The 26723-nt window shown below is 39.2% G+C and overlaps 1 protein-coding gene across 1 annotated transcript in view; it reads right to left on the reverse strand.

Moving 5' to 3' along the window:
- The window catches only part of Eprs1 (glutamyl-prolyl-tRNA synthetase 1), a 62850-nt gene that overhangs the window by 15386 nt on the left and 20741 nt on the right, over nt 1-26723 (reverse strand). The window contains exons 10-21 of the mRNA XM_055609141.1: nt 26354-26587; nt 24754-24838; nt 23956-24015; nt 18707-18817; nt 15883-16019; nt 14865-15072; nt 13794-13906; nt 12989-13106; nt 9045-9404; nt 3255-3488; nt 2683-2945; nt 42-93 (exon numbers count right to left, since the gene is read on the reverse strand). Coding sequence (XP_055465116.1) covers nt 42-93; nt 2683-2945; nt 3255-3488; nt 9045-9404; nt 12989-13106; nt 13794-13906; nt 14865-15072; nt 15883-16019; nt 18707-18817; nt 23956-24015; nt 24754-24838; nt 26354-26587 — 1975 coding nt within the window. The remainder of the gene's footprint in view (nt 1-41; nt 94-2682; nt 2946-3254; nt 3489-9044; nt 9405-12988; nt 13107-13793; nt 13907-14864; nt 15073-15882; nt 16020-18706; nt 18818-23955; nt 24016-24753; nt 24839-26353; nt 26588-26723) is intronic.

Raw genomic sequence — 26723 nt, forward strand, 5'->3', positions numbered from 1 at the left:
GAGAAACGCTAATAATAACAGCCAACTGAAATTATACTCACTTGGGAGTACCATTCAGCAAGATTTTCTTCTTTTTTTGCTTCAAGACCCAATCTGCAGACATGCAAAAAGAAACATAAATCTTTCATTCAAGCAACTATTTCTAGGTTGTGTAGTCTGTTCTGTTTTACTGAAACATAACAAAATACTGAAACAAAGTAATCTAGAAAACAGACTCTTACTTGGCTCCGGGTGCTGGAGGCTCAAATAGCCTGGAGCCATCTGTGGGTGGAGGGGGCCCTCTAGAGGAGAACTTTGAGCTGGGATGACACAGCAAGACTCAAGGAAGCTTGCCAGCTCAGTGACTGTTTTAAAGCCATTAACAGCATCACAGCACATCTGCTCAATCTCAGCTTATCTTAATTACAGCAAAGGCTCTACCTTTAGATACTATTATCTCCTGGAACTGGGGGACTAAGTTCCTAGCATATGTACTTTGGGGATACATTCAAACCAAAGCAGGCTGAACTGAAAATAAAACTACAAGCTCAAAATAGGAGAGCTTTTCTTAAATTTCAGTCATTTTTAAGATTTGTATATTTTTATATTCATTTCCACAATAATGTTTTTAATCTAGAAACAAATTCAATCTTTGTTTTTAAATACAGGGAGGATCTGGCTATTTAGCCCCACCTGGCTATAATTTGATACGTAGATCAGGCTGGCCCAAATTTGTAGCAGTCTTCCTGCCTATCTCTGAAGTACCGAGAGCATGGGTGTGCACCAGCATCAAAACAGCTATCAGATGTTATCCACAAAAACTGTCACGGCCAAACCTGTTTAGAACTATGACTGTAAAAAAGACTTTTAAAAATTTTATTTATTTGTACAAAAATTATTTTTCAATTAAAATATATTTGGTAAAGACAAAGTCTATTCACATATATTCTCTACTGAAAAAGCTTTTGCCAATTTCAACACAGGTGATATTAACAACTAAAAAGATCAGTGTCTCACTGCAGGTAAAATGTGAAAAGTAATAATAAAACCAGCAGCCATCCACTATACACACATAAATAAACATTCACATGCAAGTGAATATGCACTTACTTACATTTTATATAATACTATTTAGAAGGTGTAGAGGTGGATGTTTGTAAAAATAAATGACATTTAAATTAAACAAATTAACATATACAAAAAACCCCAACTAACCAGCACCAGAACCTGGTGTTGGTAGTATAATACTTGCCAAGAGTGAAACCTTTTTGCTTGGTCCTAGATTTCCTGCCCTTTCTCTCAATTCTTATTCCAGACAATACTTTTTTCCTTTAAGCCTCAACCTGAGTTGGGCATCGGGGTGTGTACATATCAACTGGAAGGCTGAGGCAGAAAGACTGAGCTCAAGGCAGGCTGAGCGACATAGGAAGACTTGGTCCCAAAAAACCAAAATGACAAAAGATCTGTTTATTAACTGTGTTCTATAAGTACACCTTTTCCAGTTTGCAAGCAGAGCTTTATAGTCTTAAGTTTTTAGTGTATTTACCGTTTTAGTCTCTTTTCTCTGGGTGAAACTTGGGACTTTATGTAAGCAGTCAGAAGGTGAGGGAAGAGAGACACTCTAACCTGTCGCCCACTATTCTATACATTTACCGAATGCTGAGCCAATACATAAAGCCAGGAGTAACTGCTGTATTCATTAAGGAGATGGTACATGAAACACAGCTAAATTTGATAAACAGTTTAAAAAAAAATAATCAAACTAACTCAGTCACAGCATCCTCTTGCGGGAAGCCACAGCAGGAAGCCTGTCACAATAGAGTTAGTCTATACTTCTAGAAGATGATTACAATGTTCAAACAGACAGGAGAACACTGAAAAGGCCACATAATCCATTGCCTGGTTTTTAAACCAGCTGTTTCATATTTAATCTACCAACTTCAAAACCCTATTTGGAAAAAAATTCTTATTTACTTCTTATGAAAAAGTTTCATTTGAAAAAAAAAAAAAAAAACACAAAGCAAGCTACAAGTAAACACATGTACTTATAGCCGTTCTCTCAGTACACAGCACAACAGACTTGCACTAGTTTAGAACCCCTTACCTATCTGGGATTACAACTACTTCAGACTTCAAAGGCTCAGCATCCCATGGGCTCAAATATTTGAACCTTTGGTCCTGGTAAACTGTTTGGGAAGGACTAGGAAGTATGGCCCTTTTGGAGGAAGTGTATCCCTGGGGTTAGGCTCCGAGATTTCAAAAGCCTATGGCAAGTCACAGTCTTCTTATTCCGCCTGCAGATCACGCTCTCAGCTCCTGCTCCAGCGCCATGCCTGCCTTCTTGCTGCCAAGATGGTTCTGGTATACTCTAATGCTCTGAAACTATAAGCCCCAATCAACTGTCTTCTGTAAGATGCCCTGTTTGTGGTGTCTCTTCACAGCAACAGAACAGGGAGACAGATACTCAACCTGTGATTTGGTGATCAATTCATTTCCTTGGTGGAGGAAACAACAGAGGAGGGAAAAGTACAGGGAATTCTGAAAGCAAGCAGGTGATATGCTACCTATTTTACTGTTAAACAGAAGTCATCTGCTGATATCAGAGTATGAGCATTCTGTCTTGCTAATAATAAACCAAGATTTACTTATTTTAAACACAAAATCTCTTTAGATCCGAATTCATTCAGAAGCATGCTTTAATACCTGGTCTGTTTCTTAGGCCCTTGCCCTTCTCCTGCTCCACTTGATGACAGTCCGTTGCCTTGGCCTTTAGAAGAGTCCTTTCCTTGGCCATCATTTTGTTTCTGAGGTTTATTCTGCTTTTCAGATTTATTTTCTTTTTCTTTCTTCTTCTTATCTTTGTCTTCAGCTCCAGCAGCAGACACAGGCTTATATTCAGTTCCTGTCAGTGACTTGTACTGTGCCTTCAGCTGAAGGAGTTCTTGGACAGCTGAGTCCACTTGGTCCTTCAGTGTAACAAAGGGGACAATGGAGGTTAGCAGGTAGTACAAACTACTGTCCTGGCATAAATTACCAAATACCACACCCAAATTTAAGAGGCTCACAAACAATTAATTAAGGGCAACAGCTATAGACACAAAATGTTAAACTACACTAAGAAAATAAATAAAGAACATAAAAGGAACAAAATCAGCCTAGAGTACTAGAAAATAGATGATCTATGCATTGCACTGTCTTAACAACAATCACTAGCTACACAGGACTATATAAATTAAGTAAAAAATATGTCCATACAAAGAAAACCCCACACTGACCTTAGCGGCCTTTTCAGCTTTAAGTTTTCGAACGATTTCTCCTTGACAAGCTACTCTGTCAAACAGCACTTTGGCTTCTGGTGTCTCTGGTCCAGCAGGCTCAGCATTGCTGACAGGATTTGACTGTGAGCTCTGAGCTGATGGGGGTTGGCCAGGTACGTATTCCTTCCCAGTTTTTTCTTTATATTCAGCTTTCAGGGATAGTAAGCATTCTACAGCTTCATTTACTTTAGCCTGGAAATAAAGAGGAAGACAAGTATTTCACAATCTATGAATATTTCAATGTCATCTCAAAGTCTTTAATCATTATCAAAGTATACTTAGCCATCTATGTCTAGAGATCCAAGTACTCAAAGACCAAAAATACTTGAAAACAAAAAACTGCATCATGATACACAGCCCCACCAAAAAAGTGAGCAGGGAAGAAAAAAACCTGGACTAATAACTTCTTTGTAAGAGCCTTTTAAGATTCATTTAAACAAAACGCACCTTCTGTATTGAAAGATGCATGTGGTAGAGCTCTGTCTACTTAAAAACGTACTGACACATTATTATTTCCTAAATAAGATATATTTATTTATTAAAATAAATAGTATGTAATATATTTACATCATATTAGGCCACTCTAAGTAATCCAGAGAGAATTCTTAGCACACAAATACATGGAAGGATATGAGCAGACAATATGGGAATGCCATGAAACTTTATATAAGAAGATCTATGCACCCTTTGGTTTTGTTATCTGATGGAATTCTGAAACCAGTCTCCTCAGACCACTTTCAAAAGTTAAAAAAAAAAAAAAAAAAATAGAAAGTATGTTTAAGCCTTAAATTACATGCATACATGCATATTTCAATATCTGATAATTCTACATGAACAGAAGGAGTGACATCCTCAACAAGGAGACACTTGACACTCTACAAGAAAAAACAAGGGCACAGCAAAAGGACTCAAGCTGGATGTCTGACCTCAAAATTCCACAACAAACTAACACCTGATGAGAACCTTAAGACACCAACCAAATACTGAAAGGTGTCTCCACACTGAGTGTTCCCCATTCATCTTCCACTGCATGGGATAACTGAGTAAATGCAACAGGAACAAGGGAGTACTCAAGACTGGCTAGCTTACAGCTCCGCCATGCAGGAGCCCTGCCATGCAGAAGCAGTACTACAGCAGCCTCAAGGGCCCTGCACCCAAGAGATGGCCCTTCACATCTTCTTGGCTACTTTGATTTTCTGCCTACAAACTCTGCAGTCTACCATCCCAGGAACAACAAAGTGGGAGTAAATGCAAAGAGAGATGTTGACGATGATCATAATTCTAGACTAGAGAATCTGAGGCAAAAGAATCCTAAGTTTAAGGCCAGCCTGGGCTACACAGTTTGATCCTGACCCAGGAAAAACAGAGCTGGGGGCGAGTGAACAAAAAGATTAGGAAAAGCTGTCTGTATTTCCAACCTAACTAATGTTACTATTACTTTAGAATTAAGAGTAATAACTCTTCAGTAGATTTTCTTTCTGAAGAAAAACATCAATATAATGAAGAAGGAAAGAGAAAGGGAATGGAATTCATGGTCGGGGAGGGGACAGACAGATGGAGAAGGAAGGGCAGGGGAAGGGAAGGCAAAGGCACCATCAGCTAAAGGAATGAGGGGGGCACAAAACCTTATGTAATGTCTACAAAGCACTTTTTGAAAGAAATTCCAATGACCCGAGTTGACCCAGGAGAGGACAATCCAGTTGTCTCTGACTTCCACATATGCCCTACACCGACACTGACACACCCACACACAGTCTCTCTCTAATAATAATAGTAAAATAAAGTTTAAATATTCACTTGAGTTTGAAGTCAAATGGTACAGTTTCATAAGAGAAATTCCTGTCTTACAACATAATTTGAAACATTACAGAAGACAAAATTAAGGTAAAGAATCTATTACACTATTGAATAAGATGGTCTATTCTAACAAGATTATATATATAAATACAGTTCTAAAATAAAAGCAAAACTCTACCGATCACTATGCAAATTTCCCGGATGAAATCTAGGAAACTAGAATTAACAAAAACAATTATCACTTCAAGGTATGTTTATTCTATGCCAGATGCCATGTGGAGTGTCTTACATGGATTGTCTTAGTTCAAAAAACGACCCTCATCTTCACCTACATTTCACAGAAGCGGCATACTTTAGCTACCACACCTTTACCCAAAGAAAGATGCAGCGTTCACAGCATCACAAGTGCACGAGACAATAATGTGAGTGTGCGGAAGGGGCTCATGGGCCAAACTTTCCAGCCAGAACAGTGGGCTCCAGCTTCGGTGGGCGCCTGTCTCAAAACAACGAAGTAGGCACAGACAAAGGAGGCCTCAAGTCAACATCTGGCAAGCACACCATCACACACATGCCCACCATACACGAACACACACATTACATATCACCTGAGTGTATCTCTGGCAACACACAATGCACAACTGAAGGATGAGAAAACTAATCTTTAATTTTTTTCTGGATTAAAAGGAATTTGCTAAGTGAAATTATATCATATAGCTACTTCCTGGAATATTATACAACATTCAGAGCTAACAGATGTTAAGTTCTTAATGGACAAAGATTGTTTTGAGCTTATGAAATACAGACTACACAAAGTTTTAGATAGCCATCCATGTGGACTTATGATGATGCAAACAACTCATACATTTCTCTTAACATTTCAGATTGAACCTCGTGATCTTAAAATTATAATTCAAGATTTGGAGGTGAAGAAAATGGAGAAAAACATAAGTGCCTACTGATCTCATTTAGAATGTAAATAAGTGACATGCTATTTCTGCAGCAGCCACTAGATGGAAGCATTTCAACATGGAGAATGGTGGAAACATCAAAAAGAAAAACCTAGTTCCCCTAGCTACTGAGATGCTAAGAAGATAACTTTTCAAGACAGCTAGGACATGACAAATTTACCCCCTAAAAAATTCACCTTTTCTCCTTAGTACAAGCAAGCAAGCAACACGCACACGTCAGCACTATGTAGCTGCCCAGCCGCCCAAAGCAACGGCCTGCACCAGTGGGTAGGAAGCAGAAGCAGCAGCGTCTCTGCTGAAGGAGCAGGAATGCTGAAACTTGTGGCCCAAGTTTAGAAGGCTTTGAGATTAGCGAATTAAAAGGTCACCGAGTTTTTAAAAACAGTATCTTACAATTAGAGATCGCTGTTTAGTTATCAAAGCCTGTAAGAAACAGCTCCAAAGAAGTCATGACTCGACCAGCTGTACAGCACAGCACAGAGCCCAGAATTAGTCTGCAATTACTACCAGCAATTTAAGTCTCCAATAGCCTCTGCTAGAGGGTAGGGATCAGGCTCTGAGTCTAAACTTCAACTACTCAACTCCACATTTACAACATGGAACAGAGACCACATAGACTACTGAATATAGCTGACAGTGTTCCAGGAACACTTCACAGTTTGCTAAACAGGGCTATAGAATCCAAAGTTAATAGCTTCATAAAGCCTTTGCAATTTTATGGTTGCTGTCTTAAAAAAAAAAAAAAATCACTCAGGTGCTAAATACATAATGAATAAATAAAATTTTTGAAAAATTTAATAGGGTATATAATTTTTAGTATATTTATCCTATATTATATGTCTAATATCCACTTATTAGTGAGTATATACCATGTATGTCTTTCTGTTTCTGGTTTACCTCACTCAAGATGATCTTTTCTAGTTCCCCATCATTTGCCTGCAAATTTCATAATTTCCTTGTTTTTAATAGCTGAGTAGTATTCTATTGTATCACAATTTCTGTATCCATTCCTCTGTTGAGGGACATCTAGGTTGTTTCCCAAATCTGGCTATTACAAATAGAGCTGCTACGAACATGGTTGAAAATCTATACTCCTAAAGAAGCTAAGCCACAAGGAAGACCCTACGAAAGACTCTTCATTCAGAAGGGCAAACGCAATAGACATCAGAAGCAGGAGAAGATGGGAACAGGACAGGAGCCTACCACAAACGGCCTCTGAAAGACTCTACTGATCGAGATATCGAGGCAGAGGCTGAAACTCAGAGCCAAACTTTAGGTAGAGGGCAGAAGGTTTTATTTATTTATTTATTTTTTTAAGAAGAGGGAGACTAAGAGAGACTTTTGATAATCCAATAAAGATCAGTGGATACATAAAAGCCACTACGCATTTCTCTTCAAGGAATCTAAGTGGCTAATGATAATAACTATTGCAAGAACCATGTCTTTCTCTTCTGAAATGTTAAATAAGAAGAATTGTTTCTTAATAGTTCCAGAAAAGACAAAGTTCACTTTTTATACCAATTCTTAAAGTTTTGGTTGTAAGCCTAGCCTTTGACTGCTGAACCATCTATCTGTCTAGCTTTTATACCAATTCTTTATCAGCCCAATATGTACCAGGCTAAAGTGTTGAAAGTAACTTTCTGACACAGGATTACACATCCATGCTCCCTTTTCCTGAAAAAAAATCTTATTGAAATAAAAAGCATTTTGTTTAAAAAAAAATATTTTTTACAGGGCTATTTGTGCTTGTGCTGTACCTAGAAAGAGCAGGCACAGCCTCGACATGCAGAATGATGGAGTTTGTGGACCTGCACCTGCCTCTGAAATGTTGACCCTTCTGTCCTTGCTTTTCCACTTCCTGGACTCCATATGCCTGCTTCTCACCCTCTACTCTTCTTTCCACCCTCCCTCCCCCGTCTGCTCCCCTAACTGTGTTCTTCCCTCCACTCATCCAGCAGCCACATCACTGGTGCCAAGAACCACACATCCATTTCAGGCTGATAAGGTCACATAGGCAAGATTAACAGCCATTTAGAGAACCCATGCTATCTTCAGGGCCATTAAAAGATATGTGAGTCATATGATTCTAGCCTGTGATTGGCTAAGGCTGCTGATGGCTTGTCTCAAACAACTTTTGACAGGAGGAAATCAAGAATATTTGCCATATAAATAAACAAAAACCCAAAGCCAGGCACAGTGGCTTTTTTCAGTCCCTGGGCCAGCAGCTCCAACCCCGCCTGAACAACTGTTTGAACATGCACCCTAACAATTGCTCTTTATTGCTAACCTATCAGGATTTCAAATCGCCTAGAAGACAGACACACCTCTGGATGTGTCTGTAGGAAGTTCGCAGAGAGGATTAGCTGAAGGAAATCTATGCTGAAAATGAGGCACAATTCCATCGGTTGGGGGCGCAGAATAAATTAAGAGGGGAAAGAGAGAAAGTCAGATCAGTGCCTGCACTGTCCTTCCTCTGCTTCCTAGTCCACCAAGAACATGAACACATTTCTGTCAGTGCAGCTGTGAGACACTCTCGCCTCTAGCCTCCATGCCTTATTCACAATGAGCTGCAGCAGCTGAACTGTGAGGATAAGCCACTCCCTGTTATACTCTGTCAGATTATTTGGCCAGAGACGAGAAATGAGAACCATAACCAACAACAAACAATAAAAACAAAAACAAAAACAAACCCAGAATGTATCTGTCTGCCTACCCTGAACTCCAACGTAGTTGTGAATAGCTTGACATAAGTACTGGAAGCCAAATTTGGATCTTCTGCAAAAGCAGTATGCACTTAACCATCCAGTCACCGCTGCAGCCTCAACTATAAGTTTATGTTCAGTCTTGGCACACAATAAGCAGTAATAAATGTTGATCTGTATGTCAAAACATTTAAACAGGTAGCCAACAACCTGTTTCCTGGGGAGAGGCGACTCTGTTCTAAGAGTCAGAAGTCAAAGGCTAGCTTATGACACATACTGACCTTAGGAGCCTTTTCAGCTTTCAGTTTTCGGACCACCTCCCCTTGGGCAGCAACTTTATCATATAGAGATGCATTTTCCACAGAGCTTACTGGTGACTTAGCAGAGACAGTCTGTACTGCTGGAGCGGAGGGGTTCCCAGGTTTATACTCCTGCCCAGTTCTCTCTTTATATTCAGCTTTCAAAGCCAAAAGCTGTTTCACAGCTGCATCGATGTCTCCCTTTGCTGCTTTCTTGGCTTTCAATTCACGAACCACATCCCCCTGAAGAGCCACTCTGTTGTAAAGCACGGAGGAATCCTCAGCTGTAGCACAAGTATTACTCACAGCGGGGGGTGGTCTTCCTTTAGGAGCAGTGCTTGTCTATGGATGCAGAAAGCCAAAAGTATTAATTTATGTTAAACATCCTCACAAGCTTATATCAAATGTATTTCATCATATTTCATAAAAGCTTTTGATTTCAATTCTTTCAAAACCTCAGATGAATCAGCTAAAAACCTTATTAACAGAGAAACGGCAGCAGCAGACGCAGGGAGAGGTCAACAGTCACAACAATTCTCATCATTGTAAACCCGGGGGAGGTAAAAGGATTCCATAGGAGCCTCTATCTTTATCTTTAGGAGACCAAAGCATAATACATCCACCCCAGTCAAGAAAAATCATCATTACAACACGGAATAGAGATTTAACAGAAAAGACTTATGTATGCTGTTAGAAAGGTTAAGTATATTTAACCCATTTAGGCTGATGAAAAATTATAAATAAATCTGCAGTTATTCCGCATACTTTCAGTATTGTCATTAACATTCTTTATAAGCTGAGATAAGTCTTAATTACTTAACATCAAAGAACTCAATGAAACTACATGACCACACACATTCACGCATACACACTCGTGACACACACACACACACACACACACACACACACACACACACCTGAAAGGGTGCACACACCTATACCATCAGGAAGCCCTAGATTAGACTTTAATTTTGACAGCAACACTTTCTACTGAAAATAATTATCTTCAAGGATCTACATATCAAAAGGAAAACAGAAAAATCTCACTACAATATTGAGTAAAAATAGTCAACTGCACTTGAATTTCTTTTATGATTTGTGGTTTCAAAGCATATCCATGCATACATTCTTTAAAACTCCTTTCATCTAGAAGTGGGTCTCTGTGGCCCTGAATACAGGCAAGCTTATAACTGCCTTCCCAATGGTGTACAGCAGACTTGACTCTGTGAAATCTTCCAGGCCTATCATAAAGGCAAAGCTGCTTCTCCTTTGCCTACTGAACATACTTCTTCCAGACCCTTACTTCTGAAGGTCTAAGTTGTTAGCACAAGTAGCATCCCTACCACAATACTGCCAGGTCGGAGGCCATATCTACCACAGAGCCAGCATCACCTGGTAGCCAGGTGAATGAATTACTTTGGATATTCAGCTCAGTTTAGCCATCCTGGACTTGCTTTGTAGACTAGGTTGGACTCGAAATCCCAGAGATCTTCCTGCATCTGCCTCGCTGAGTTCTGGGATTATAGGTGTGTGCTACCATGCCTAGCAAAAATGTTACTTTTTAAACCTGGCATAGTGAAATACATCCCTGTAATCCCAGCACATGGGAAGCTGAGGCAGGCTTACAAATTCAAGACAAGCATAAACTACTTAGCCAGCTAATTCAAGGCCAGCCTGAAATATACTATAAGATTCTGTCCCCCATCCTCCCCACAAAAAAAAAAGTTATTTATGTTAACATCAACTGAATTTTTAATTTAAATTGGATTGTTAAAGTTAAGTGAATTAGCAAATTTAAAAAACCTCCCAATTTCAGCAAGCCAGGCACAGTCACATGCTCTTATAAAATAGCATTAGGAAGAAGAGGTAGAGGATAGCCAATTTAACACCAACCTGAGCAACATGGCCTGATCCTGTCTCAAAATAAATAATTTTTATTTCTAGTTTGATAAACTACTAATAAATAGTAAAATATGGAGGCTGGAGAAATGACTCAGCAGTTAAAAGCACCGTTTGTTCCTCCAAAGGACTTGGGTCCCAGCACCCACATGGCCACTAACAACAATCTGTAAGTTCCAGAGAATCTGATACCTTCTTCTGGCTTCTGTGGACACTAGCCAGAGAAGCGACACAGACATGCATGCAGGCAAAATAACCATAAAAATTTTAAATTTTAAAAAATATATAAGCTACATAAAGAAATCATTTTTAAACAACTCAGGGATCCTGGGCTCAGGATATAGACCTCACTTACCTAACATTATGAGACCCTAAGTTTGATTCCCAGTATGGAGAAAGAGGGTTGGGAATGGAGGAAGCCAAGTCTGAAACTGCTGGTATATGATCAATCACACAAAAACAGTTATGAGGATGCTGCCACTGAAATTGTTGTTTCTCTCTCTTTCCTTCTGGATAAACGTAGAGGTTTCAGTCTGTTCATATTAGCTCAAAGCGTAAAGCATACCACTTTCACTTGTAAATAGTTCTAAGCTTTCCTCTTCTAATGAGCTATGTGCTTCTGTCTTCCTTGCCTCGAGTTATTTATTTACTTAGTCAACCAAAACAAACCTAGATATACTGTTTCATCATCACAGCCTGAGCCCACCTTCTACTGCCTTTCCCCCTGTCCTTCCCTAGTGCTTGCTGAGTCAAGCCTAATTGCACCACCAATATAACCTTTCAACACCACACCACAGTCAATAGACTCCACCTGTATCAGGATCTCCAAAGGTGTCAGCATGCTCACAGCAGCACTATGGAACCTTGTAAATATCCAAGGAAAGCGAAACAATATGCCTGACACTTGCTAAACACTATGTTACTAGCTCATAGCAGTTCAGTTATAGCACAAGTGCTACATTCCTTCTGATGAGACATCTCAGGAAAATGCTCTGCTTTGCACAGCTGCTATATTTTAAAAGCAAATATACTGTGCAAAATCAACATGGACAGCAAATAAGCACAGTGCAAGTTTCAAGAAAGAAATAAAAGTACTAATTTTTCTTTCAGTTAATATATCACTTTAAGAATAGATAAAAATCACTTTAAAAACAAAACATTTTTGAAATGACACTTAGAAATCTTCAATTTATATGTATAATTTAAACAATTAAGACAAATATTTTACTGGTTTTTTTTTTAAACTTAACTATGTAATAATGAGACATTTAGGAATTGATTTGGCTGTGCATGACACTAAAAATCCTGAGCGATTAAATAGTCATCTGACAACATCTGGCCTACAAAAGACCTCATCCCTACTTCTCTCTATCTTTCACCATCTCCAAACCACACTCTGACTGAGACAAGACATGCATCTCTATTGACACTGACCCTCTTACATTAGACAGCGAGGCAGGTTTAGTAGCTCACTGCCACAGAGATTATTAGACATTGTCTCTGCGATGAAAACATTCACACTCACTGTTTCCCATTACAACACTACAGCACTTCCTTTCCTGTCCCCTTTTCCGAACTCTAACAGCAGGAGGGAGGCTTCTGTACAGGGTAGTATGTGATACAAAGGACAAGTGATAAAAATCCTGTTAAAAAAGAAAAGAAGAAAAAGGGGATGGTGAAAGGGAAGGAGATCTACTGCAGGGGGTGGGAGACCCCAAAAATGTTCTGTTAGTCTAGGCTGTCACAGTTTTTTGTTTGCTTTTTGGTATAGTTAACTTACTTTTAAAAAATTTTGCTCTCAAAAATGTCTTAAAAATCTTACCAAAAAGGATGACAGAAACAAAGAGCAAAGCAAAAAGCAGAACTTAACTGTCTTCTTCAATCTTAGAATCTCAAAAGCAACAAAACCCAAAAAGCAAACAAACAAACAAACAAAAAAAACCCAACCATCTCTAAAGAGATACATTCTAAGCCCTGGGACATACAATTCATAGGTGCTAGAGCCTTCTGTAAAAGCCAGTATTTACCTCCTTTTTTGAGGTTTCTACTTTGGTCTTTTCCTTTGATCCAGATGTTGGCATTTCCTTTGTGTGCCCATCAGGTATATATATCAAGATGCATGGGGCTTCTTTGCAACTATATGGGCTAAAAAGAAAATAGTCAAAAGTTTATTTGAACAAAACTTCTAAACAGCAATTAAAACTGAATTACTAGATAAATTCAATGATACACAGTTAATGCTTTCCAAACTATAGTGCATTCCTGTGGCAATGATACTTTCCTAACAATGGGCCTGATTTACTCAGTTTTGGTGTTTCCTGCAGAGAGCTCCAGTCTTAAGAGAGTAATCTTATCTGACAGTCTAACCTAAGCAGTCCTGAGCAAGTCCTCTTGTATATAGTGAAGGGTGGAAATGGTTTTTCTGGCCCTACAGACTCAGAGCAGCACAAAGCCACATCAGGTATCATCAACCTGATGCTAACTCACAGGTTACTTCCACCATTTTTTGGGAATGTTGGTGTGTTTCCCTGGGGAACTGCAAGTTGTTTCACTTTAGAAATGAATGACTTACTAGCATCCAGTGCGCACTGCTTATTAGTTACTCAAGCCTGAAATACTCAACATTTAGACAAATCAAACTGAGCAGAAATTTATCAGACACAGTGTTTTAGTCTGGTTCAACTTTTAAATTATTCACTGTGAGAACTTCAAACATTTTGCTTAGCTGTTATATATATTTACATAACAGGCAGCTGAGGTTGAGTGCCTGTGCGTGAGATTTCAGGGTCAATCCTCAAGACCATAGAACACAGGAAGGACACAAACATTTACCTAACAGGTTCATATGGTTGGTCACATATGAAGAAGCCTCTCCTCTGCAGTTGTATGATGTCTCCTTTTTTCAAATCCTTAAGGCAGGGATCCCCTAGCATTAGCTCTTCATGCTGTGAAAAGGACACAGAACCAAATGCACTTTGTAAAAGTAGAACACGAAAATAAGTGTAAATGCAAGCAGTGCTCCAACAGCTGGAATATGCTCACTTAAAACAGAAGTTTACTAGTTGAGGGCAGGTAACCAGCTCTTTCGGTAAAGGCTGTGCTTTGAGAGCATGAGAACCTGAGTTGGAGCCCACACAGCCCACATGAAAATGCTGGGTGTGGAAATACACACGTGTAATTTCAGCCCTGGGAAGGGGGAAGCAAGAGGATTCCTGAGCACAGTGAGTATTCTGTTTGTTTTTTGTTTTGTTTTAAGATATCTCACCATGAAGCCAATGCTGACCTGGAGCTAGCATTTTTCCTGCCCCAGCCTCAGAAATGCTAGAATTACGGGCAAGCACACTCATCACATTTTTTAAAGGTAACATTGATGAACTGAACATAAAACCCTGTACATAATTTGACTGGTAGTCCTGTGAAAATTATCTCCTATCATAACTATAAAATGCAGCTGGAAGGTATCATTAACACTCCAAGGCTCCACAAACAGGATCCACAGGTTTTAATCCACCTCTACTTTTTATTCTATCTCCAAGCAAGCTACTTAACTTCATCGTTTTTCATCTCTGTCTTATAAAATGGGAACACTATTAATTGTATCTTTTTTGTTTGTTTGTTTCCATTTATTTTGTTTCAGTATAGAAGTTGAACCCAAGGCCTTGTACATGCCAGTCTAAAGCTCTACTAGTTTTGTTTTTGAGACAATGTTACTATGTAACCCTGTCTCAACCGTCCACATGTTGGGATTACTGGCATGAGCCACCAGGCCCTAGCACATCTTTACACTTAAATAAATTCTATAGGCCTTTCTATTTTACCTAAAAAACTTAAAACATTTAAAATTAGCTTTCAAAATGTTAAAATTTATGTAAGAAAGGATGAGATCTGGTTTCTTCAAGTTACCTTACTGTCCTTGTTGACATACTGTTTAAAGTCCTCCTCTTTTCCTAGCACTGGCTTTGTGATCAAGTGCTCATAAGTGACACAGATGGCTGGAGTAAGGGGGGCATGTGAGGTCTCCGCAAGCCAAGTGATCTTGGTCGTTTTTTTGTAGTCTTTGTTTTCCAAATTCAACTTTGCATCCAGAGATACAATTTTTCCATCTGCACTTCTAGATAAAAGATTGAAAAGTATTCAAAAGAAAGTAAACTGCTAGAAATGTATTATCCTGTAGTAAGTGGATGAAGAACTCTCTCTAAAAAAAATTCAAATCACACATGTATTTTAATTTTTAACATGTTTGATAGACATTAGTTATAGGAATGCAACAAATTGCTTTCAGTGATAGCAATTCACTGGAGCACAGCTCTGTACACTTCTGTTGAAGAACACACACGAACACACACACACACACACACACACACACACACACACACACACACACTTTTAGGAGTTTAAAGTCACCTGGACTACTAAGCACTGTAAACCTGCAATGTTACTGTTAACAACTACAGGCAAGGATATGTTAATGATTACATAATTAAAATTTCAGAACTTATGTAAATATTAAACATTTAAATAATCTGAAAACTTGTTGCACACAATATGTACTAAAAAGTAAAACTCATTATTAGCATTGGCCAATCTATTTTGAATGTTTGGCTAATAATAAAATATATACAGATTACATATATAAATCCTATTCAAAGAACCCTTCAGCAATTATATTTTATTTTTTGTAATCTAAAGTGGTTCCCAGCACACATACAGCAACTCAGAACTAGCTATTACTCTAGATACAGATCATCTGACACCCTAATTTCAGGTAGTATAAAGTACCCATACAGTAAAAATACTCCTACACACAAAATCAATCAGTATAAAGGATTTAAGTCAGAGTCTGAATTAGCTAATGTCTGAGACATAAATAAAAATGGAAGACTTTTTCCACACAGTTGAAAAATAAACACAGAACTCTTACTTGTGTATTTTAGTGATGTTGATGTTGCCCCAGTTTATAAATGTGACCATCTCACCCTCTGAGAAAGTCTCTGCATCAGCTCCTTCTATGAAAACCTTGGGGCTATACCACACAGGCTTCAAACCAACATCAGAATTCTGAATGATCAAAAGAAAAGCAGGATGAGTTAAGTCTACAAACTACTGAGCCCTGAGTACATCGTGCAAATCCTTCCATTCCCTGATATATTCTTTAAACAAACAGGTTCTCTGTGCTAAAAGTTAAAAGCTTGTGCTAAACCAGGAAGGGCAAGTTTTACCTGAGTTCCCAGTTCTGTTCTTTGAATTTAAAGAGTGCACACTCATTACACAGGCACACCCTCAAAGCAAAAATCCATACTCTGACACTGGACCCAAACTCTGTAACAGAGTTAAACCAGGTGGCCTGTCCCAAATGTTTCTTAGTCTAAAGCAACCATTAATTTCTGGGCTAAAAGCATGGTATTTCCCTCACAACCAGAATATGCCTTGCAATCCTCAGCCTCACTGCTTTTGTATCAAAGGAGAAAACAGCCGTTGTCACAGAACACTATCCGACTACAGATGTCACCTCGGCAGAAAATGTGAAGCTTTGTGTTTTAGAAGACAAATTTTAAGTACTATGTATGTGTAGGAAGGCAAAATGTCCTGCTTTATACTGTAGATCCCGTGAAGAAAGAGACTAAAAAGATAGTCTCAGTTGAGGCTCCTAGCTCCAAATCTTCAGATATGAGTACATAACATGAAGTAAACTGCAGAAACCAGGAAAAGTAAAAAGGACCATTGTAGGGGGTGAGGGAACTAGGGAGTAAAAGCAGGGTATAAGTTATCTGAAAGTAGAAACGGGCAAAGTGAGGAGACGGGTATAATGAGGGCTGTGGAGAGATAAATACAGAAGGAGGAATAAAGATGTCTGAAGAGATCCTAAGGGATCACACCATGTAACTGCCTACCTAACCAAAACTCCAACAGGAGGCACAGAAAGCGCCCTTTGAGTTGTTCAGAGTTGTCCAAAGGGCTCCCACCATTATAGCCAACTAACTATTGTCCTGACTGGCCAGCACCTAGAGGTAAATTCCTATTGCTGAAGGTGCCATGCAAGCTTTCAAAGGAGGGAAACAATCAACACTCCTACCTAGCTATGAGCACAAAAGCAACCAGTATAGTACCATAACCTTGAGGGGGTACATTACTGGCACATGTCCCTGGGCAGTAGCCAATAGCTCTCTGACAGGAATTAAAGACCAGTCAACAAAAGGGAACTCATTCTGGTACTGGAAATCCAGCCAGCTACTTGGAGATAGTGAAGTCGTGGATCTTGGAAGATAACCTACAATTGATACTTTACTAACTTAGCATAATCTCTAGGTACATTCTATATATTTATTCTTATAAACTCACAGAGAAGTTACTTCTCACTCTTCACTGAGGAAACTTCTCTTTGCAACAGAGAGAGACCACTACAGGAAAGTACAACCAATCAAAACCCAGAGTCCAGTCCTAACTTGGTGACCTAAGGCTCAGAGATCATTGTAGAAGAGCAGGCTGTAAGATTCTAAACTCACAGGGAGTTTGCTGTAAGATTGTTTTTCCTAGAAACCTCAGAAAAGCTACACCCATGAAGTCTCACCAACACTACTGTCTAAACAGGAGCTGAACGAGGATGGACCCAATAGACATGCTAAGGTGAAAGAGGGAAAGACCATGAGGCCTCCACCATAGACGAAGAAATACAGGCAGCCAGGGAATGCGGAGAGTGGAAGAAACAGTCTTCCCCAGGAAAGAGCATACCAATTGATATAGATTGTACATACACACATACATACATACACACACACGTGATATAATGCAGTCTATATTTATATGTTATACATACATGTAACAGATCATATTTACATATTTATGAGCGAACACACACACACACAAACAATGAAAAAAGAAGCCATAATTTGAAAGAGCAAGGAGGGGTTTATAGGAGGCTTTGGATGGAGGAAAGGGAAGAAGGAAATGATAACAACCTCATAAAATAATAAAAAATACATTTGCAAATATAAGCAGTCACTAATCCCCTTTGGAGATTAAAAAAAAAAAAAAAGACGCATGATGTAAGTTTGGTTGGATTTAGTCTTGTGCTAGTCTCATTTCTAGCATGAGTTTGAAAAGGAAAGACTTATAATGTTTACTTTAGTTCATGATGAAGAAAAAAATGTCTTTATTAAGTTTCATGACTTTTAAAACAGTCTGTATCTTACTTTATTGTATTTTATTTTACTTAGTGACTGACAAAGAGTGCACACGAGATGTTCCTGGGGTGAATGGTTGAAAGACAAAGGTGTAATAATGAAAGGAGAGGGATGATAGCTTCCACACACTGGTTAAGAATAGGACCTATAACGTCTCACTTCAGAACGACTGCAAGAAGGAAAAGGAAGCATCTCTTCATAAAATAAGAAGCTGTCTCTACACAGCACTTGGGGAGGCAGAGGCAGGTGCATTTCTGGGAGTTTGAGGCCAGCCAGGTCTACAAAGTGAGTTCAAGACAGCCAAAGCTACATGGAGAAACCCTGCCTCAAAAAAAAAAAAAAGCTGTCTCTAAACAACAGAAAATAAATGTTGACTGAATCTAACAGTTCTGTCACATGCTGTACATGCTGGGCATTATTAGTAAAATAAATTACTATAGCAAGAAATTCACACAAATATTTGCTCCAATTGGTATCAAATCCTGACAATAAGAAATAGAAAATATAACAAAACCATGCTCCTCTTTGATAGAAGGAAACACAGTGGTCACAATGCAGGGCGACCTTGGGGTGTTTGGCTACTTCCTTCATCTCCTCTTGTGCATCTGGGACGTTCACTGGGATCACTTCTTTCTTCAGCAATGCAACATACCTCGGAGCCACCGGGTCAATGACCTGCAATAAACATCCTCATGTACATACTGAAACACATAGTAACACATCATCAATGAAGTAAGTAACAGCACAGGAATACTAACTGGTTTTCTTTGTTACTGCATTTACTATTTTTTAATCTGTTATTTCTTTAATATTTAGTTTATCTGTTCACTTCTTTACTATTTCAACTACCATGTAACGTTTAAATAGAAAAATGAAAAAACTAATTATAAACCAACAGACATGAAAGATTTAAGATTCCTTCACCCCAAAAAAATCTTTTTACTGACAGGTAAAGAAACTAAAGACATCAAGTCAGAAATATTTTAAAAATAATCTTTAAATCCAGCAGTATTAGAAATGAGGAGAAATCCTGTGAGGGTTACAAAATAAGATCTAAAGGTAATCTGATATTCAGTTTTGCATGGCTGGAGACATCCATTTGAAGGGATTAAGAGTTTTAAGTATCACTTCTATAATCAGCTACACACCACAGCACCATATAAAGCAGAATGGCATTAGGTCACTATAATAAGGCAACCCTGTAGTTTGAAAGAACAACAAGGCAATCAATCCTCTTGAGCTACATGCCACACACAATGTGGGTCTCTATCATGGAAAATAAGAAATCTGAAACACATGTGGTCTCAAGCATTTTGGAAAAGGGACACTCAGTGTGTATATACACAGAGAAAGCACTACATTCCCAAACCTAGCAGGGTACTTGACATGGACAGGCACTCAGTGAGTGTTTGCAGACTAAGTGAATGAACTATGTTACAACCCATCTTAGCTCTAAAATAGTAGCAGCCTCCTCTTCCGGAGCCAATGAAAAGCATCCATGATCAAAGACAATAGAAATGCTTAGATACTAAATAGCTGGGAGAAAAATGAGCACAAAAGGAAATGCAGAGCTGGGCCTGGTGTCTCATACTAGTGGTCTGTGTACTGGGAAGGCTGGCTGGGTTAAGTGAAAGACCCTTCCTCTAAATAACCTTCCTTCAAATAAACAAACAGAAAGAGAGACGGATGGATGAATAACAAATGCAGCCAGATAATATTTAAGGCTCCAAAATGTCTTTTAAAAAGTAATACAACTGGGGCTGGAGAGATGGCTAAGAGGTTAAGAGCACTGGCTGCTCTTTCAGAAGTCCTGAGTTCAATTCCCAGCAACCACGTGGTGGTTCATAATCATCTATAGTCAGATCTGGCGCCCTCTTCTGGCAGTAGGCACACAAGCAGGCAGAACACTATATATAATAAATCTTAAAAAAGAAAAAAAAAAAAAAAAGCAACACAACTGTAAGAAGCTTAATTCCATTCACTGTAGCTATCTTCCTCACCTGAAAAACTATCAAAAATATTGAGTTGGATATAGTGGCATAAACCTTTAATTCCAACATACAGGAGGCAGAAGCAGAAATACCTCTGTGAGTTCAAGGCCAGCCTGGTCTACATGGATAGCCAAGGCTATGTAGAGACTGTCAAACCCCTCACCAGTGAGAGGGGCATTTCCATAGCTGGCTAATCACTGGAAGTAGCTGTCTACACAGATCCTCAGGCTGCCTGAGAGAAGCACGATTCAAATGGTCTAGGCAAAATCTAGAAATTTGTTTTCAAAAATAATTCTACAAAATATATCAAGCAAGTGTGAAGAACCGTGAATTATTTGAAAAATTGGAGTTCATAGCCAGAAACGGCAGATCACAACTTTAAATCTTAAATACTTTAAATTTAAATACTTTGGAAGCTGAGAGAGTGTATCAATTCAACCCAGGAGTTGAGACCAGCCTGGGCAACCTAGAGAAGCCCCATCTTAAAAGAATGAAAGAAAGAAAAAAAGGTATCTAAATCCCTTTGGCTCTAAAATTTTGTAATTCTAAGACTCTGGATCAGTGGTTTTCAAATAACTCCAAAGAATCTAAGAATTTCCAAGAGGGGCCTGAATGAACCCCAGAATGTTATCAGAGAGAATCTGAAATACCCCAGGTTTATGCGTAAGCACGTGCTCAATGGCAATGTTATGATGGCTATGGAGTATTTAAGAGAGTCACCTGGCTGTACAGCACAGACCATCAGAGCTTATTACCACAATCTCCTAAAAGAGTACTACCAGCTAGGAACTGAGTGTCCAAACACATGAGCCTGTGGAGGACACGATACAAGCAAAAGAACAGAGGGAGAAAAGGAGTGGAGGAAGATGGTATAAAAGCTGTTCCTAGACTTCCCATGTTAGCTCTAGAGCCCTGACAGCCAGGACCTTCATATTCAAGGGGTAACCAACCAACCAACCAACCAACCAAACAAACAAACAAAAACAAAACAAAACACAACCTCCTCTTGGAAAACTACTGGCTAAAAGAGAGGTTTGAAGTTACTACATGGAGGAAGAAATGGCTCAAGGCTTAAAAGCACTAGCTACTCTTCCAGAGGACCTAGGTAAGATTTCCAGCACTCTCACAGTAGTTCACAAACAGCTGTAAATTTAGTCCCCGAGGGTCTGGTGCCTTTGTGGGCACAAGGCACACATGTGGTACACAGATATACATGTGGATCAAATTATCTGTGCCCATAAAAATAAAATAAAAATTTTAAAGTGAAAATCTTTCAATAACTTTAAGTTCTAACATTAGGGTTCTTCTCACTGCCCCAGACAGCTCATCCCACAGAAAAGCTCACCTTCTGATCTCAACATCTCTTCTCACTCCTGTGTAGTCTCATACTAAACATGAGCAGATAACTCAGAGATGACATGACATATCTACTAATGCTAAAAACATGAAACATGCATAGAAAGCTATTTTGACAATCTTTAAATATGACTAAAATGAGAAATTCGACAGGAAAGTAAGTTAAACAGAGCTACCAAAAAGAGGCATAAGTTAAGAGAGAAAATAAGATAAGACTGGAGGCCTAATGTTCGCACATGTCCAGAGAGAAGACTGGGCTGAAGCTCAGCGGCAGAACATGTGCGCTGCTTGCCAGTATGGAGAGACAGGAGGGAGAACAGCAGAGAGGAAAGGAAAAGAGAAAAGAGAATTTACCCATGCTTGCAAGTGCAGCACTTGAGAGGCAGAGGTAGGAGAATCACTGTAAGTTTGAGGCCAGGCAGGCTACACAGTAGGACTGTCTCAGAAAACAAAGGGGAGAGAGTGTTAAACTTCATAACTGAAGGAATGAGTTTTAAGCTGAAACTACATGTTTCAAGAGATACAAATGAAAAGAGACCCACACTAAGACATACTAGAATTTCCAAGTAAAACAACAGGTCCTAGCCAGGCATGGTAGCCCACAGACTGAGGCAGAAAGACCCTGTCTCAGAAATGAACCATCACATATAACAGGTCATGAACCTGACAGAGTGGGTCCTGTAGACCCCATTTGTTACTCAGGGACTGAAGATGGGTGGCTAGTTTGCATCTTCATGTTCAAGATCAGCTGAGGCAGCATAAGCAGTGAACCTTCCTTTCAAAACCCTAACTTCTAAAGTGTCATATAAAAGGTCTCAGTAGGTCTCCTAATCCCATACCGAGTGAAGCACAAAGGAAAGTGTGGGAAAGGAGGAACAGCTAACATGGTAATGCATGCATGCCTATGGTCCCAGCTCCTACGAAGATGAGGTGGGAGAACATCCCCCTAGTCCCCCGTGCCTGAGACCAGCTAGGCACTGCAGAGACCAAATACAAACAAAACAAAACCATTCCAAGAATGGGTGATCCATCACAGAGAGAAAGGGAATCCCTGCGGCGAGGAGGAGGGAGCTCGGTGTACAGCTTCGCCTCTAACACACGGGAACAACAATGGACACTAAATAGTGCAATTCCAAAGGTTCTGACAAAGATGTCTCCAAGAGCAAGCTAAAGAACATGTGAAGTGCCTGAACACTAGAAAGAACTTGGGGACCTCACAGAACCTCCAAGAACCAGGGGTCAACAGATGTGGGAGCAGGCAAAATAAAACAAGTGACAAGAGGAAATCAAATTCTTTTAAGAAAAACAGACCAAAATCCCCTTCCACTCACAGGAAGGTAGCATCGCACTGGCCTAGAGTATGGGCAACAAGCACCACAAGAATCATCTGAAAACTCAGCAGCTTCTCTGCAGGGAGGAAAGGGAAGGAGAGCCCAAAGAATCGTGTGACCCAGAGAAATACATCTCATATATTAGAAATAAATACATACATGTGGCTTGATTAAAACTTAGACATATAAAGGTTGGGTTAAAAAAGGTACACAAGATTAACTTCCTTGTAAATTCTACTCATGTTATCAGTAACTGCAGCAACAGAAAGAACCAATTAATGATTCCTTAATATATAAAAAACTCACTAAAATTAAAAAAAAAACACTAAATAAATTCAAGATACATGCGATACAAGCAACTACTTGAGGCAAGACATCAGCACAACCAAGCAGCAAGAAAGAATTTGCAGAACACAATCACAGAAATCGCATTCTAACGATGCGCCTTATTATAGTGTCCAAGCATCTGCTTCCAATTAGGGGTTAACAATGTCCATATGCATGATTCCTGGTTTGGTTTTCCAATTGAAAGAGCTTTGGGTTTTGTTTTTGTTTTTTTTTCAAGTTGAAAGCACAGCAATAGTAGTTAGCAAACCTTCATTACAAGTCAATACAGTATGTAATTTTAAACTCTTATGTCCTCTCAGCACATAAGGGAATAGCAAAATGAAGTTAACCAAGTCTCCCTTTGCCACCAAGAATAGAGGACACATTTGGCACACTAGGGATGATGCACTGTCAACAGGTTTGACTGAGCAAGTTTTACAGAAATGTGATTGTGCTTCAAAGCTGTATAACTCCTCAGGTAACATGTACTATGCTAAAAGCTATGTTTAAGGCAATACAAGTATGAAGTGATACCTTCTTACAGAGAGCTCGCAGCTTGAAAGCAGAAAAATGAAATGCAGAGTGTTCATAAAAGATTTAAGGAAAAACTATTACCATTTCCCGTAAATTCGAGCTTGTTGCTTCAATAAAAGTGTTCTTGCTGGGGCAATTACTAGGCTTAGTGCCCTTATCCATTAAAGAGGGAAAAGGCTCCACCTTCCTACAGACTGACAATGGCAACACTGCTCAGAGGGCCTGCTCTGTCATTAGCACACCGGTGAGTTTGCAGAGGAAGAGGATTATGTACCTTTTTGTTAAACGCCCAGATTTTATCCCATTCCATGTTCACAACAGATCTTGAGGAGCCCTAAAAAAGTAATAAAAATAGTTTAAGGATAAGAAATGCCAAGTAGAGGGCTGGCAAGATGGTTTAGTGGGTAAGGTGTGTGACACCTAAGTTTAATCCCTGGGACTGACATGGTGAAAGAGAATGTCCTAAAAGATGCCCTCTGACTTCCATGTGCATACACACACATACACACATGCTAAATAAAAACTAAAAAATTAACAAATACTACGAAGATTTTGCTTCAAGTCAAGCATGCTTAGAAAGACAAATAAAACAAATGCTTGCAAATTTACTTCCACTGAAATTGGTATGTAGCCTTAATAGCAGTTTCTTGTTGGAAGTCACTCTGCAGGCTGGCTAGAGTAGACACTGCTTTTGTCCTAATATTTTATTATCACAAAACATTATTTACTCCCTTCAGAAGAAGTCTAGCCTTAGGCAGACACAGTGGCATGTACACTTGGGAGACAGAGGCAGCTTTCCAAGAAAGCCACGGATACATAGTGAGATGAGGGGTGAGGGGAAATCCATCCTTGTAACACACGGAATCTTTACTCCCAACACCCGGGAACCGAAGTCAGAAAGGTCACCAGGAAGGTCCTCATGAGCTACAGATGAAACCTTATCTCAAAAAGAACAAATCTAACAGTGAACCATAATGCAACATACACAAACATCAAACAGGAAGAACAGCTGTAACAAGAGAGACATTAATAGTAATGCTTGGAAATTCAGAGAAGCTGGAAAGTAACTCGCCTGAGCAGCAATGAACTGCTTCAGCCCTTCAACTGTCATTCCCCTTCGGAGAACGCCACGCACTGTAGGAAACCGAGGGTCATCCCTGAGAAATAATGCACATTGTTACAAAGATTTTCTATCATTTAAATGCAGAGACGATTCTTAATGTATAATACCAGCACCTGCAAGGTTGAGGCAGGAGGAATCACAAGTTTAAGGTCAGCCTGAGGTACACAGTGAGTTCAAAAGCAAACTTAGCTATAGAAACCCTATTTGAAATTAAATAAAAAATATTCCCTTGTTAATGTTTACCTTGATTGACAGAGTGTGATAGTAATATGTCTTTTTGCAATACTTCGGAAGCAGAGGCAGGCAGATCTCTGTGAGTTCAAAGCTAGCCTGGTCTATACAGCAAGATCTAAGCCAGTTGTGGTTACATAGTGAGACTGTCTCAAATAAAAGCCAACCAAGACAGGAAATCATGTCAATTGTTTACAAATGCATACATAAGAATATATATGAAAGTTATTGTTATTTGGCCGGGATTTGAAATTTTCAGTACAGCTGCAATTATACCCTTTATAGAAAGCCAATACCCAGGATAAATCTGCCTTTTACCACATTTATCTCTATAATAAAACTGAAAGTTTCTGGCATATACCTAATATATAATATATCCTTATCTTGATCACTATTTGTCTCTTGCTTTTTAAAAAGGCTAGACTTTAAACTCCGGGTCTTCCTGCTTCACTCCTTGAGTGACAGAATTACAGATGTTTGTTCATGGCGGTTATGCTGACAGTATAATACAATGTACAAGTTCTCCTTAAACCAGGCAAAACTGGTTTTAGAGTTATAATCATGGAAATCCAGATAGATGGGCACCATTTGTAAAAACGCATGGCTACAAGGTGATTTCTCGGTTTTCTGTTTACTTGTTTTTTGAGACAGAGTTTCTCTGTGTAACAAGCCCTGGCTGACCCGGACTGGCTTTGTAGAACAGGCTGGCCTTGAACTCACAGAGATCTACCTGCCTCTACCTCCTGAGTGCTGGGATTAAAGGCATACACCACCATACTCAGCTGATTTCCAGTTTTACACCAACTTTCTTACAAAAATCCCATGGATGTTACTCCCATCTACAGAAATTTTCTGGTTCTTTTGGGAAAATGTTCTACAAATAAGGTGCGCCCTGAACTCTGAAGCTCCTATCACTTCACCCTAGCCTCAGTTCAGGGCCACGGGAACCTAGGAAGCACCTAGCTGAGAGAAAAATCTTGTAGCCACAGCTCTGAGTGGAAAGTGATGGTGACCAGTTTTTATTAGAGACCAGAGTTACAACTGCTCTGTATTAATCTACACCCAGAAGATGTGGCTGAGTATATTTCTAAATGCCATAGTCTCTAGCAGGCAACACATATCTACAGCATTTAAATCAAGAGGCGGGACCCTAAGGCACTTGCTGAAACAGATGAACTAGAAATCTTACAGGCTGACAGATCTAGCTACTACAGCACTTTCTAGTCAAACCTGATACCTACAGGGAGTTAAAAAAACAAAAAACCCTGCTATACCAAAGCCTTACTGCTCAGTCATCTCTGGGTGACATCAGACATACCATCCATCTACTAGTCCTTCATTGACAAACCACGTGAGTTTTCTTTTGGACAGCACTGTGTTGTTGAGATTTAAGCGACTGTATTCCCAGATGTATGGTTTTCTTATGCCTAAAGCTTCAATAATCCAATAAAATTGTTCATCTCTGTCATGGTATTCTGTTGTCCTCAATGCATGAGTAACACCTTCAATGCTGTCCACTATAGGGCAGGCAAAGTCGTATGTTGGATAAACACTAAGAGGAAAAAAAAAGAGAGAATGGTTTCTGAATTAAAAGACTATTTTATCTTCTCCATCTTAAACATTAGCAGGCATATTCCTTACAAAATAGTAGTTGATTTTTTTTCTTTTGCTGGATATGGTGGCTCACA

This window comes from Psammomys obesus, unplaced genomic scaffold (assembly GCF_907164565.1).
Source record: "Psammomys obesus unplaced genomic scaffold, mPsaObe1.curated_primary_1811, whole genome shotgun sequence".
Lineage (NCBI taxonomy): Eukaryota > Metazoa > Chordata > Mammalia > Rodentia > Muridae > Psammomys > Psammomys obesus.